Genomic DNA, 13094 nt, shown 5'->3' with positions numbered 1-13094 from the left:
AAGTGCCTATGTATCAAATTTCATTCAAATACTTTTATAAGTAAAAAAGTTTGCAATTCGGTTTATAAATGGTCGAGATGCGAAAAGGGCACTGTGAATTTTGAATCGATTCGATTCAACTTTTGGCATTGCGTATTATATGGCTAAAGCTATGCCCATATTGAATTTCATGCAATTCAGTTCATAACTAACGGAGATGTAAAAGCGATCGAACATTTCTAAACAAAGTTATCGTTCACACGGACAGATAGATGGACAGACAGACAAAGGAACAGACGGAGAGACCAACCGGCAGGCGACAGATAGCAATGCAAAATTATAAACGATCTCTAGGATCGTTAATAAACGGCAAAAGTGTAAAATTATGGAACATGTAAAAAACGGTTTTTTGTTTTTTTTACAATAACTTTTTTTGTAAGCGGTACAGAAAAAATTCCTTCCTTGGTACAAGACTCGACACCATAACGAACCAAATAGCGAAAAAAGTAGAACAATAGCTCTTAAGATAAAGAACTAGTAGCGTCGCAAGTTAACGGACGGACGGACGGACGGACGGACAAAGTGGCCACAATAGCGCATTTTTTTTTATTTTTGTGGAAATGCGCTAAAAATTGCATTGCTGTTACTAGCTAAATTACTTAATTGCGCCACTGTGTGCAATTTGTTACATTCACACTAAAGTAAATTGCTCTAGTGCGCGACTCCGCTTAAGAGGCCCCTCTCCTGACGTGAAGAGACATGTGTTCTCGTTGCTGAGAGACTATTGGCCTCAATAGTAAAATACTCTCGAATTTCTCGCCAATTTATAATGGTGTTACTTGTCGCATTCGTGTGGTTGCTTCACTCGGTTGCGTTTCGTCCTTCAAGATATCGTACTTGGGTTTGCGTACTGCCAAATGGGTATTGATATAGAGCTTTGCAATCCATCAAAGTTTTGGTAATTCTGTTTCATTTTCGGGGTATCAAATTACATTTTCAAGTCATCCAAGCTCAATGACCTCTTCTTTGTGGTGTCAGATTATATTGTCAAGGCCATCCAATGTGAATGACCTGTCAAATTAGATTTCCAATATCATCAGAGGTCAATGACTATTTTGTGTAACCAAAAAAAGTTTCAAGGTCATCCAAGGCCAATGACGTCTCAAAAGGAAATCTTGTTATTTTAGTTCATTTTTGGGTGCCAAATTACACTTACAACGCCAATGTTTGTGGTGTTAAATTACATTTTCAAGGTCTCCCACGGTCAATGCAAACATTTTTCTGGTGTCAAATTACATTTTCAAGGCCATCCAAGATTAATTGACTTAATTTATGGGTGCCAAATTACATTTCCAAGGTCAACGACAACATTGTTATGATCTCCATACAGTTTTAAGATCATCCAAGGCCAGTGACTCCTTTTTGGGATTCAAATTATATATTCAAGGTCATTCAATACCAATGACCTGTCAAATTTAATTTCCAATATCATCCGAGGTCAATGACCCTATTTTTGTTTAACCAAAGTACATTTTCAAGGTCATCCAAGGCCAATGACGTCTCAAAAGGAAATTTTATTTTAGTTCATTTTTTGGGTGCCAAATTACACTTACAACGCCCAATTTTTGTGATGTTAAATTACATTTTCAAGGTCTCCCACGGTTAATGCAAACATTTTTCTGGTGTCAAATTAGATTTCCAAGGTCAACGGCAACATTGTTATGGTCTCCTTTTACAGTTTTAAGATCATCCAAGGCCAGTGACTCCTTTTTTGGGGTTCAAATTATATTTTCAAGGTCATCTAATGTCAATACCCTCATTTTTGTTAAACTAAACGGCTATAGTCACTAGATGTAGTGGTAAAACTGATCGTGGTGTGTCAAATTTGCATTTCTAAGACGTTTAAAGGTCACTGGCTACTTTTGTGTAGTCAAAGTATATTTTTAAGGTCATCCAGGGTCAATGACCCCATTGCTTGTAGTTTCGAATTACCTTTCGTTTAAATTTGTTATAAGAATGACGGACTGCGTCTACAACTGAAAAAATAAGGCCGACTGCCCTAAAATTAACTTAAAAAGATGTATACGCTCTTCAACCGTCGCGAAACAAGAAGCTGTTATCGCAACGATCTTTTATAAAATACTAAATTTGACCGGATGTGCGTAAATGTATATAATCGATAAAATTAAAATGAAAACTACCTTATTTCATTTTTGTGGGGTGTCAAATTGTATTCACAAGGTCTCGCAAGGTCAATGACAATACTTGCGTGGGCTCAAATTACATTTCAAGGTCATACAAGGTCAATGACCGCATTGCTTGTAGTGTCGAATTACCATTTCAAGGTCATACAAGGTCAATTAACCCAATTTTTGAGGTGATACATTAAATTTCCGTAATCCAAGGCTAACGATAACATGTTTGTGATGTCAACTTACATTTTCAAAGTCATCCAAGGCCAATGACTCCTTTTTTGTGTTGTCATATTTCCAGACCATCCGAGTTCAATGATTGTATGCTACTTCATATTCATCCAAGGCCAACGACCCAATGTGTTGTGGTGTCAAATTACATGTGCACGGCCATTCAAGGTCAATTGTACCATTTTTGTGTCAAATTACATGTTCAAGGTCATCAACGGTCAATACGAAACGTTTTTTCAGACCTATCTACATCTGTCTTATCTTCTTCACGTCTTTTAATGCCCACTTTCTAAGGTTTTTCCACACCTCCCTCGCGATTTCTTCACGTTTCTTTCTTTCGCGTCTCATTCACGACTTCTACAAGCCTTTTTTCCTTTGCACACCCCCTTCATTATCGTTTCAGAGCTCAACCTCTTCACGTCATTTTTACGCCTCTTTACCCAATCTTTAGGGTTTCGTTATGTTCTCTTCGGGCCACTTTTACACTACTCTCGAATGTGCGTCCCTATTTTATTCACTTTCTCTTCAGGTACCTACACCGTTTTCGCCTTTTCTACGACTTCACACGTCTTCTTTGCATCTCTGTTACGTCTCATTTAGGCTTTCTTCGCATTTCCTTCCAATCTTTCGCATGCATCTGTTTCTGCCCTCCTTGCATGTCTATCTTTAACCTCTATTACACTTTCTTCATCCCCTTTTTTACATTTCTTTAATGTTTTCTTTCTCACCTCTCTCTTGTCTCGTTCGCACCTACTTTACTTCGTCTTTGCGTCTCTTGCACATTTTATTCACGAGTTTTTCAAGTTTTATTCACATCTTTTTTTGCGCCTTCGTCCTTCCTGTGCCCTCCCCCTCCACTGCATACTCATTTCAAACTTTCGTCGTGCTCTTTTCACGTTCTTTTTCACATCTACTTTGTGTGTCATCCGATTCGCGCTTCTCTTCCCACTGTCACACTTCCTTCACGTCATTTTTGCACCTTCTGTAAGTTTTCTAAGCGTCTTCTTTAGGTTCTAAACCCACCTTGCGCCTCCTTTACGTCTTCTCATTCTGCGCTTTCTTTAAAACCCCTTTCACCGCTTCCCCTTCATTTCCGTTTCAAACCTCAGTTTCGGTGGCTGTTCAGACGGTAGAAACTTTTAGCATTTATTAAGAAACCCGACCGAACTTTTTCCGAGATCGGGCAACACGCGTTAATTTGTTATAAAAATGACGAATTGCGCCTACAACTAAACAAATAAGGCCGACTGCCCTAAAATTAACGTCAAAAAATGTACACGCCCTTCAACCGTCACGAAACAAGAAGCCGTTATCGTAACGACCTTTTATAAAGTACGTAAATTTGATCAGATGTGCCTAAATGTATATAAAATTGAACAATTTATTTAAAATCGATAAAATTAAAACGAAAACTACGCAATTACAAACAATTCTAAAGGAAAAACAAACACTGAAATACAAATTCGCGCGAACCAATCATGAGCTTATTTCTTACATAATCCTCTCTCGCACTTGATCTCTCTTTCCCCTTCTTCTTCTTTATGCCCGTTTCGAATCTCCATCCATCCATTTTTTTACGAGGGCCCACTTTGGCTAAATCGCGAACCAAGGAAGTACAATATCTAAAAAAAAGTGATACTACTTTGGGGGGGTTAAATTAAAACCGTTGATCATAGAAAACGCAAATGTTAGAATATTAGTATCTTTTAGGTTCATTTTATATGATAGCAAATTACAAAAAATGAACTCGACCTCGCCTTTCAGTACAGGCAGAATTGATCAAATTTTCTAAATTAGTTCAATGACACGACGCATAAATGTGGGTGGGGAGAAATTACGAATTTATTTCCGAATTCTGACGCTGGCCAAATTCTGTTTAGATTTCGTAGCGCAAGTCTTCCTCGCAATTTTAACAAACAGGGTATATCATCTGTAACGGTATCGTGGGGGTAAGTTAAATATGGTGTTGTCTTGCAAGTTGCTATTGTGCTATGCTGCATGAGTACGTCTCAGTCATTTGAAACCGTCCCTTTCCCACTTACGCTTACACTAATTGACGACGTTTAGTTTGTTCGGCAAAACTCACGGCGGCACGTCGATCGACGTGAAGGAATTCGCCAAGGGTCTGCATCTGCTCGATGATTCGGAACTGGAGGACGAGACCATGTGCCTCGGCGGCAACGATCCGCCGTCGCCGTCGACTGAAGTTCCTTTTCGGGCGTCGTTCCAATCGGAGGAAGACTGCACGTTGCTGTCTAGGTACCGGTGGTTTGTCACTCGGTGTGTAACTCGCGCACTTTTTTAGGTCGACTGATGAGGCTTTGCTGACCAATGACAGCTTTAATACAATGCAAGGTTGTGTGCGAAGAAAAGCAATACTGAAAGAAGGCCGCAAACCGGCTGTCGCATCCTGGCAGAGATACTGGCTTCAAATTTGGGCGTCTTCTTTAGCTTACTTCTCTCCTAAGAATTTTAAAGGGTAATTAAATATGTGCCCCCTAATCACAATTATAACATAACCCATTTTACAGTTCTCGCCGTTCGGATTTTAAAAGTGAACCTTGCAAAATGATGTCACTTGTAGGTTGTACCGTAAAACTTAGTGATAATCCGTTGCATTTGGACACATTTCACATTATCGATCACCATCGAGGTATGTTCCTCCGGCATTCATTTGCGTACTTTACGTGCGTGCGATTTTAGGAAATGTCTACAAATTCAAAACGGGAAGCCAAAGTACCGCGGACAAATGGTGCCGTCGCTTACAGCACGCTTCGTCGGGCGAGACCAATCCGTTGCCCGCAAATTTAATGTCATTTGAATAATTCGCGTTGGCGAAGAGCGAATTTTTTCCAGTAATTGATGTGCTTCGAAGAGTATCTAATTTTAAGTCCTAGGCACCAGTGTTCAATGTGATTTTTTTTCCTGTACATGTTCATTTTATTAAGTTTTGTATTAAATTAGTTTAGCGCTTTTATACAATAAATATTTCTAATTACTTTTGCTACCTATCCAGAGGCAGTGCAGTTTTCAAGCTCCGTAGCTCTCGTTATCAACGACCGGATATGACTCAGCTCGACCGTACATTATTTCTCCTTAATTTCGCCATATCTCCCGACTTTCAGTCTCCTCACCCTTTATACACAAATAACTGGACAAGTTCGTACACGGAAAAACGCGCACGGGCTCCCGTTACAGTACCCCCTTTCAAACTAATTTTCTTAATTAAGGCAGCTAACCTACATAATCGGGAGCTTGTAAATCGCTAGATCGCGACAACGAAAGCAATTCCCTGAAGAGATAAATAGGGGAGGCGGAAGTACCCCCGGAACAACCGTATAAAGACTAAGTAGAGAGGTACATTGAATGAAGAAATACTTCTAAATTATAAAGAAAGTGCAAAGCAAATCAAATAACTGACGTACACGGAAACTATTAACAAAAAAAATCAAAAGAACGCTCACGGTTTCCCGTTACAGTACCCCCTTTGAAATACCTAGATCTTCTTTCCTGGCCCATTCTTCGTCCGTAATCACCATCTTGCATCTTCGACACACCGAGTCTGTTCTTTCCTTGCGCCAGTAAAGCCCCGTATCTCCTCGGTCATCAAAGGGTTTCAAGGGGGGTACTGTAACGGGAACCCGTGAGCGTTTTTTTGTATGTGGCCCGAGGAAAGCGTCAGAGAACCTTGTTGGGAAACGAAGTGGCCTTACATAAGACAGCCGTGAGGGATAAGGTGCAAGATCAGCCAGAATTCGCGAACGTGTGGGAAACTTGCAAACCCGCCTCAAGGGAGGTATAGACCACCTTTAAAAAAGAGAGGCGGTCATAAAGGAAGAGGGGGAGAAGAAGGATGAAAAAGACATATATCTTTGCGGCCGCGATCGAGAGCAAGACAGACGAAAGAGGGCAAAAAATGTCATACACCCCACAATTTTTAAATACATATACAGTATGTTCGAGGCAAGAGGGTTTTTTAAAGATATTTGAAAATTTGCTGTACGACACCATAAAATGTGCATAAAATAATAAAATGGAGAAATTCGTGAATCAATGTTTCAAATCCTGGAGTCCGGTACTATTTAAGGAGGAAACGGGTAAAGTTGCAATCCGTCGCGATTTGTAGCGATACGATAGAAATTCAAAGAGGGCGCGCCGGAAAGAATTTTGTGCGGGTAGATCTACAAGGTGTAGGAGAGCTGAGGGGCGATCTCGGGGAGCTAACTAGAGAGCCAAGAGGAGCGAGCGATCGTTAAATTATTCTTTCGGGAGAATGAACTAACTCCTGGGAATCTCTGGAGACTAACAGATGCGGAACGGAAGTGGAGGAGATGATATAGCCTCACTGGACCTCGTGGTTCTGAATAGAGGAAACTGCCTCACGTTCGAAAGCGGAGACAGAAACTCCATCATTGATGTCACTTGCGCCAACGAGAGCCGCGGGATTGGAAGGTCGAGAAGGAGGAGTTCCTCGGCGACCATAAATACATCGCTTGGAGGCTGGAGGCACGCGGCACACAAAATAAACCCGAGGTCGAAGAGACGAATGAAGGGGCCAGGGGGGGTCCAAAAAGTTGAGGAGATCCTGGGGGGCGCAGTGCTGAAGTCGCAAACGCACCAGGACCTGGAGCACGTGATTTGTCGATGGGCGGGTTAGATGTCCACTGATGCACCCAGGAGAACCGATGGAGATAAGACGCGATACGAGGAGGAGTACCGAGCCCATATGAAGGGTTATAGGACTGCGGTGGAATGCAGCAAAAAGGATTGCTTGATACCGCTGTGCTTGAATCTCGAAAACGTGTGGGGCAAGGCGTACAAAATTATAGCGGGAGAGCCCAGGGCGGCTACAGAGAGTGGTCGGTACCGACGAAGATGCAACATCTATTCCCATGACGACCGAGGATACTACGAACGGGGGGTGAGCAGGAGGACCCATCCCATCCTTTTGCCTGCGTTTCAAGGACTTGGGGAGAATATCGCGCTCAACATTTTTCACTCACTTTACACAGGATGGGCCTTTAATGGTGGAGGAGGATCGATATAATAGGAATTTCTTCTTGGAATCTTATCCAAATCTTGCCCATCCTTTCTCGAATTGTTCTTTTCAAGAAACCTTAATTTTCACATTTGTTCTCAAATCTTGTTATAATATCAAACAATTTCAAGTTCCAAATTCGAGGAGTTGGAAAAGAAATCGTGAGCTAGCTTCGTGATTTTTTTTACGTTAATTGCATATCCATTAGGTTAGTAATTTTGTTCTTTGTTGTTGCCGGCACTTTCTCTTTTTTAGGGGAATTTTTCGAAAGATAGAAATTTCCCCTTATGTGATGGTTTTATCCGTCTGTTCCTCTTCTATCTCGAGAACGAAAAGAGATAGCGACGTCAAACTTTCTCCTATCGGTTTCTACGAGTTCAAGGATCAGTGCTATTGAATATGAGCCGGATCAAAAGTCTTGTTTCCGAATACGAGCTGAGTAGCACAAAATTCCCCTGCAGAAAATCGTATACGATTCTTCGTATCTTGTTTGCTTCGTCCTAGTTTGTAATTTTCCCTTACCTTTGAATTTGTTTTTCCTTTTTAGGATTCCTTACAAAAAATGATAAAATTGCACATATAAAAACATTAAGTGTGTGCTGGAATTGACTTTATAATAATTTTCTCATACGTAAATGAAACTAAAAATATGTTTTATGGTACTTGTTTATGGGGCCATTCAAATTGAAAATCAAGGACGGCTGTGAGAGATGTTTGATAGCTGATGTTTGCTACAATTCGGTTTTTTTTTGTCAAGTGTGATTCCTAGATATTTCACGGACTTTGTAAATTGGGGGTGTTCTTGGAATAGCAGGGGATTCTCCCTGGTATTATACCATCCAGTCCTAGTGATGTGTGATGCTGAGAATGATTTCACCGTCCAGGTCACCCTCTCCGCATTCACCATTCCACATTCACAACCACCAGTCATTCTCCGTGGAAATGAAGGGGGTGGGGCCAAAAACAAATATCAGAAAGAGAGGAAGAAATAGAAGGGTGAGCTGGGACATGAATATATTATAGGAACCAAGGAGTAGACTAATAAATAGAACATGAAAAATGGGAAGAATACGAGAGGAATTGAAAGAGATTAATTTACTGGTTTACATAAGAGGTAATGATTGTTAGATGGAAGACTACGCAATGCTACTGAGTTTCATAACTAGAAACATCCGTTTGATGAGAAAAATCAGGAGAGAAAAGAATGGGGACGATACTACTCTTTTAAACAAAAGCTGAATCACATTCGTGGTACAAAAAAGCATTCTTCCTCCTTAAATAAACTGAAAAAGAAACGAGAGTAAAGGAATTTGGAACGAACCTACGGTACCAACTTATAACACCAATAACTCGACGGGCGTCTGAGACATTAAAAGGCGGGAGGGGTATATTAGAAGACCATCCCTTAAATATTTCAGTTCAGGTGTACAGATATGCAATTTTATGTTTACGCGAGGTCAGAAAGATTTGTTCCAAATGCTTCTCGAAGATAGACGTAGCTCTCACAATATCATCAGCGCCTAAACGCGATCGACCAACCTTTGGAAGGCGACGGCAGAATTGTGTAAGCCAAATGGCATTCTGGTGAATTGAAATAATCCACGACCTTGACCAGTAAAAGCATTTAAGGGTTAGGTAGACAATTGAATTTGCCAATAAGCAAACTGTATGTCTAAACTAGGTGAATGGCGAGCGTCACGTTAACAATCTAGAATTGGAGTAATGCATGGAAAAGGATAGGCGTCTTTTTCCGTCGCAGCGTCTAGTTTCAGAAAATCAAACTCCTCCCAATTCGAAATCGGCCCGGGTGAGTTGCTGACGTTGGAACAAACATTGACCACAGATTGCTTTGAAGATTCGAGCTCTCCTACGTTTTGCTTTGTTTCATTTCTTTGTTTCAGTGAAGTCACCTATGACGCGATCCATATCCAATAGTATTTTACCATTTCCTATTTTCTTGTATTTCGCTTTCAGTGGTTAGTTACTATGTAGCTCGATACGTAGGTATTCTCCTAAGCTTGAGAGGTTACACCCTGTTTGTTCCAACTGACGACGATACACACATTTTTGAGAGTTGGCAACCATGCAATTTCTAAGAGGGGAAAAGCTGCCTGCGCCATCTAGAAAGCAGGAACGTGGGTTACGTTTGGCATCTTGTCTTGAATGGCGGTCGCGAAGGCGTCGGTACATAAATGTTTGTTGTTATCTTGTGTTATTTAATGCAGGTAGTATCTTTGCATTTCTTGTCCCTGAGGTAACATTCATATAAGTTTTGATCATTTATTTTAATATGTGGAAATTACCGATTCGTTTGATGTATGTACTTACTTGTGGTTTGTTACTAACAATTTTCTCCGTAAACGAAGCAGTCAGGGGGTGGTAAAAACTGTAGTCAAAATTGAGCTACGACACCTAATTCCGTGATTGTCTTCGACATTCAACTGTAGGCTCGAAACCCCGAACGAGGGGCGACGCTACCTATCTTGCGGGGGCGAGATAGTGCTAATCAAAACAGTTTAGGATCTATGTGCGATAAATGAGTTACGATTCGTAATTTCCACATATTTCGTCTTGAGTTAAATTTGCCTACAAGGCCATGTAATTTTCCATCTTGTTTTTAACAAAAGGCCTTTATTATTGCACCAAAGATGAGTCACATCCTGTGTATTTCACCCTTTCTTAGAATCTTGGTACCTGCTTACCTGACCCATAATAATTCCCAAAACTTGTTTTTAACCTATATGTTACCTCTTGAAGTTTACCTGCTACTTTTTGTGATGTTATAATTTTATGTTACGCATTCACATCATTACAAACAATTAATTTTAGAACACAATTTGATATTAATTTGACGGCTGGTTTTTTTATTGGTAAGTTCTTTCTTTCCTAGCCTATTTCTATTTTTTTTCGGTGAACTACCATTTTCAAAGTTTATTTTTGCAATGTAATTTATTTCGACTTAAATTTCCGAGCTTTCACTATCATAATAATTGCGATCATTATTAAACAAACTTTTCACAACTTAAGTGTTTTATTTTACGTTCCTTCCCTACTGTGCTTTAGGTCAAAGCGTTGTTTACAACTTACAACGTAAGAGGGCCCTGCCTTAGATGTTTTATCACGTGCCACATTTCAAATTTAACCGGGATCTTGTTTAATTTTGGAGCGAATCTTCATTCGGGTGGCCATTTTTAAACGTTGCCGGGTTGACTTTATTTCCGTGTTCTTGTAGTGTGAAGTTAGCGTAGAACCTGATGGTTAAGTACACTACTAGCTTGTTAGGATTATTTATAACCTGCAACGAAGGTAGCCTAACCCGTGTAAACGGTAAATGATTTGATTGAATTTCCTATCTCACACACCTTCACTGGGACCTTGATCTCACTAAATTCGCACTAATTATGAGAATAACGCGGAACTGTGTAAAGAGTCTTAAATTTAATTTATTAAAATTTCAATTTGCATAATACATGATGATTTTCATGTTTGATATTATGCTAATTTGGAATATGACGCCCATTGTGCCTACTTATTTGCGTTAATTCAAATCAGGTACTAAGAGAAGCTTGTGAAATAGCGGAGATGATCTTCAAAATTCTGCTGATAGTGGCTTGCAGCTTGTCAACGATACTCGCCTTTAACTCCAAGGTAAGCGTTCGTCACTAGACCGAAATTGATTTTATTACTTCAGAAAAGCACCGAGGATATATTTTCTGAATGGAGGACGCGTGTCAAAGAGCACCAGGTGTGTTTTCAATCGTCGGGTGTGCTCCAAGAGGAAGTCGAAAACTACTTCGTACACTATGAGATGAGTTCTAGGCGAAACTTCAAATGCTATCTCGAGTGCATCTTCAAAGATTTAGAATTTATAAATAAGGACGGCACAATTAATCAAGTTAACTTTGTTGAAGGTGCCGAAAAGGTATCGAACGAGATGTTCGAAACGTGTAATGCGAAAGTCGCTAAAGAAACCGACGGGTGCGAGATGATATATCAGTTCGTGTATTGCATTGTGCATTATGCCCACATATATCTTCAGTAAGGGAGTTGAACTGATAGTAGTAACCTCTTGTAATTTAGTTGGTTTTGGCCCGAGGCAAGAAAATGTGGAAAATTCGACAGATCTCCGATTTTGCAGATTTCTACATTCTTGTACTGACGATCGAGGCCGAGCTCACGTGTTTGTAATTTGTTATCACATAAAATGAATAAACAATTTTCTAATAAAGGCGTTTGTGTTGCTTTCAGATGTGAAATTATTGAGTGGCTCCTAAAAAACACGAGCATTATTTTAAAATAATTTCTGCAGTAAAATAGAATTCAGGACACCTTCATTACTGGCTTGGTTTGCGGTTGCAACGGACCCTACGCTGCAAATAACTGTATCATAAAGAATCGTTAAAATGCCTCCGATTAGCACTTACGGTTTTACCTCTTTTACTCTCTTTAGTTCTTCCGTCCTTTATCTGAAAGTTTGCTACAAATGGGTTTTTTGGTTTTGTTTTGTACTGCCCAGCAAAATAATAATAACAAAATGGTGAAACACTGTATATTGATCAGATCAGGAAATATTAAGAGCTTTTTAAGAATGCATCTCCATTTTTAGCGCATTTCCACAAAAATAAAAAAAAATGCGCTATTGTGGCCACTTTGTCCGTCCGTCCGTCCGTCCGTCCGTCCGCTAACTTTGCGACGCTACTAGTTTTTTATCTTAAGAGCTATTGTTCTACTTTTTTTGCTATTTGGTTCGTTATGGTGTCGAGTCTTGTACCAAGGAAGAATTTTTTTCTGTACCGCTTACAAAAAAAGTTATTGTAAAAAAAAACAAAAAACCGTTTTTTTACATGTTCTATAATTTTACACTTTTGCCGTTTATCCTAGAGAGAGATAGTTTATAATTTTGCATTGCTATCTGTCGCCTGCCGGTTGGTCTCTCCGTCTGTTCCTTGGTCTGTCTGTCCATCTATTTGTCCGTGTGAACGATAACTTTGTTTAGAAATGTTCGATCGCTTTTACATCTCCGTTAGTTATGAACTGAATTGCATGAAATTCAATATGGCATAGCTTTAGCCATATAATACGCAATGCCAAATAAGTTGAATCGAATCGATTCAAATTCACAAGTGCCCTTTTCGTCAATCTCGACCATTTATATAAAAACCGAATTGAAACTGTTTTTCTTAATAAAAGTATTTGATGAAATTTGATACATAGGCACTTGGAATAAAGGAAAATCAAACGCCAATTTCAAAATTTGGTTTTGCGCATGCGCAGTGCCAACTTTTTAATTTATGGAAGAATTTAAACGAAATTTGATACATAGGCACTTGGGATAAAGGAAAATCAAACGCCAATTTCAAAATTTGGTTTTGCGCATGCGCAGTGCCAACTTTTTTTTTTTATGGAAGAATTTAAACGAAATTTGATACAGAAGCACTTCGAATAAAGGAAAATCAAACGCCAATATCAAAATTTGGTTTTGCGCATGCGCAGTGCCAACTTTTTTATTTATGGAAGAATTTAAACGAAATTTGATACATAGGCACTTGGGATATAGGAAAATCAAACGCCAATTTCAAAATTTGGTTTTGCGCATGCGCAGTGCCAACTTTTTTATTTATGGAAGAATTTAAACGAAATTTATCCATAGGCAC

The 13094-nt window shown here is 39.6% G+C and overlaps 2 protein-coding genes across 2 annotated transcripts; both read left to right on the top strand.

The window, feature by feature from the left end:
* Window positions 1-1680: 1680 nt before the first annotated feature.
* Window positions 1681-5401, top strand: LOC116180376 (ras-specific guanine nucleotide-releasing factor RalGPS1-like). The gene is made up of 5 exons (XM_031500343.1): window positions 1681-4351; window positions 4470-4661; window positions 4708-4881; window positions 4934-5055; window positions 5106-5401. Exons 2-5 carry the CDS (start codon window positions 4567-4569, stop codon window positions 5225-5227), a joined length of 513 nt encoding a protein of 170 aa, XP_031356203.1. The 5' UTR covers window positions 1681-4351; window positions 4470-4566; the 3' UTR covers window positions 5228-5401.
* A 5238-nt stretch (window positions 5402-10639) lies between these two features.
* On the top strand, window positions 10640-11724 carry LOC116181184. The gene is made up of 2 exons (XM_031501466.1): window positions 10640-11088; window positions 11132-11724. Exons 1-2 carry the CDS (start codon window positions 11023-11025, stop codon window positions 11480-11482), a joined length of 417 nt encoding a protein of 138 aa, XP_031357326.1. The 5' UTR covers window positions 10640-11022; the 3' UTR covers window positions 11483-11724.
* The last annotated feature ends 1370 nt before the right edge of the window (window positions 11725-13094 follow it).

The sequence above is a fragment of the Photinus pyralis genome, unplaced genomic scaffold (assembly GCF_008802855.1).
Source record: "Photinus pyralis isolate 1611_PpyrPB1 unplaced genomic scaffold, Ppyr1.3 Ppyr1.4_LG9, whole genome shotgun sequence".
Classification (NCBI taxonomy): domain Eukaryota; kingdom Metazoa; phylum Arthropoda; class Insecta; order Coleoptera; family Lampyridae; genus Photinus; species Photinus pyralis.
Note: the sequence above shows the minus strand (reverse complement) of the source record. Positions and strands in the feature narration are given on the sequence as shown.

Bases quoted from the DNA above. Each gene is read 5' to 3' on its own strand.
- LOC116181184 (XM_031501466.1), top strand. From the start codon at position 11,023: ATGATCTTCAAAATTCTGCTGATAGTGGCTTGCAGCTTGTCAACGATA. The intron at 11,089-11,131 runs GTAAGCGTTCGT...TTATTACTTCAG, and splicing joins TACTCGCCTTTAACTCCAAG to AAAAGCACCGAGGATATATT.
- LOC116180376 (XM_031500343.1), top strand. From the start codon at position 4,567: ATGTGCCTCGGCGGCAACGATCCGCCGTCGCCGTCGACTGAAGTTCCT. The intron at 4,662-4,707 runs GTACCGGTGGTT...GCACTTTTTTAG, and splicing joins GACTGCACGTTGCTGTCTAG to GTCGACTGATGAGGCTTTGC. The intron at 5,056-5,105 runs GTATGTTCCTCC...GTGCGATTTTAG, and splicing joins CATTATCGATCACCATCGAG to GAAATGTCTACAAATTCAAA.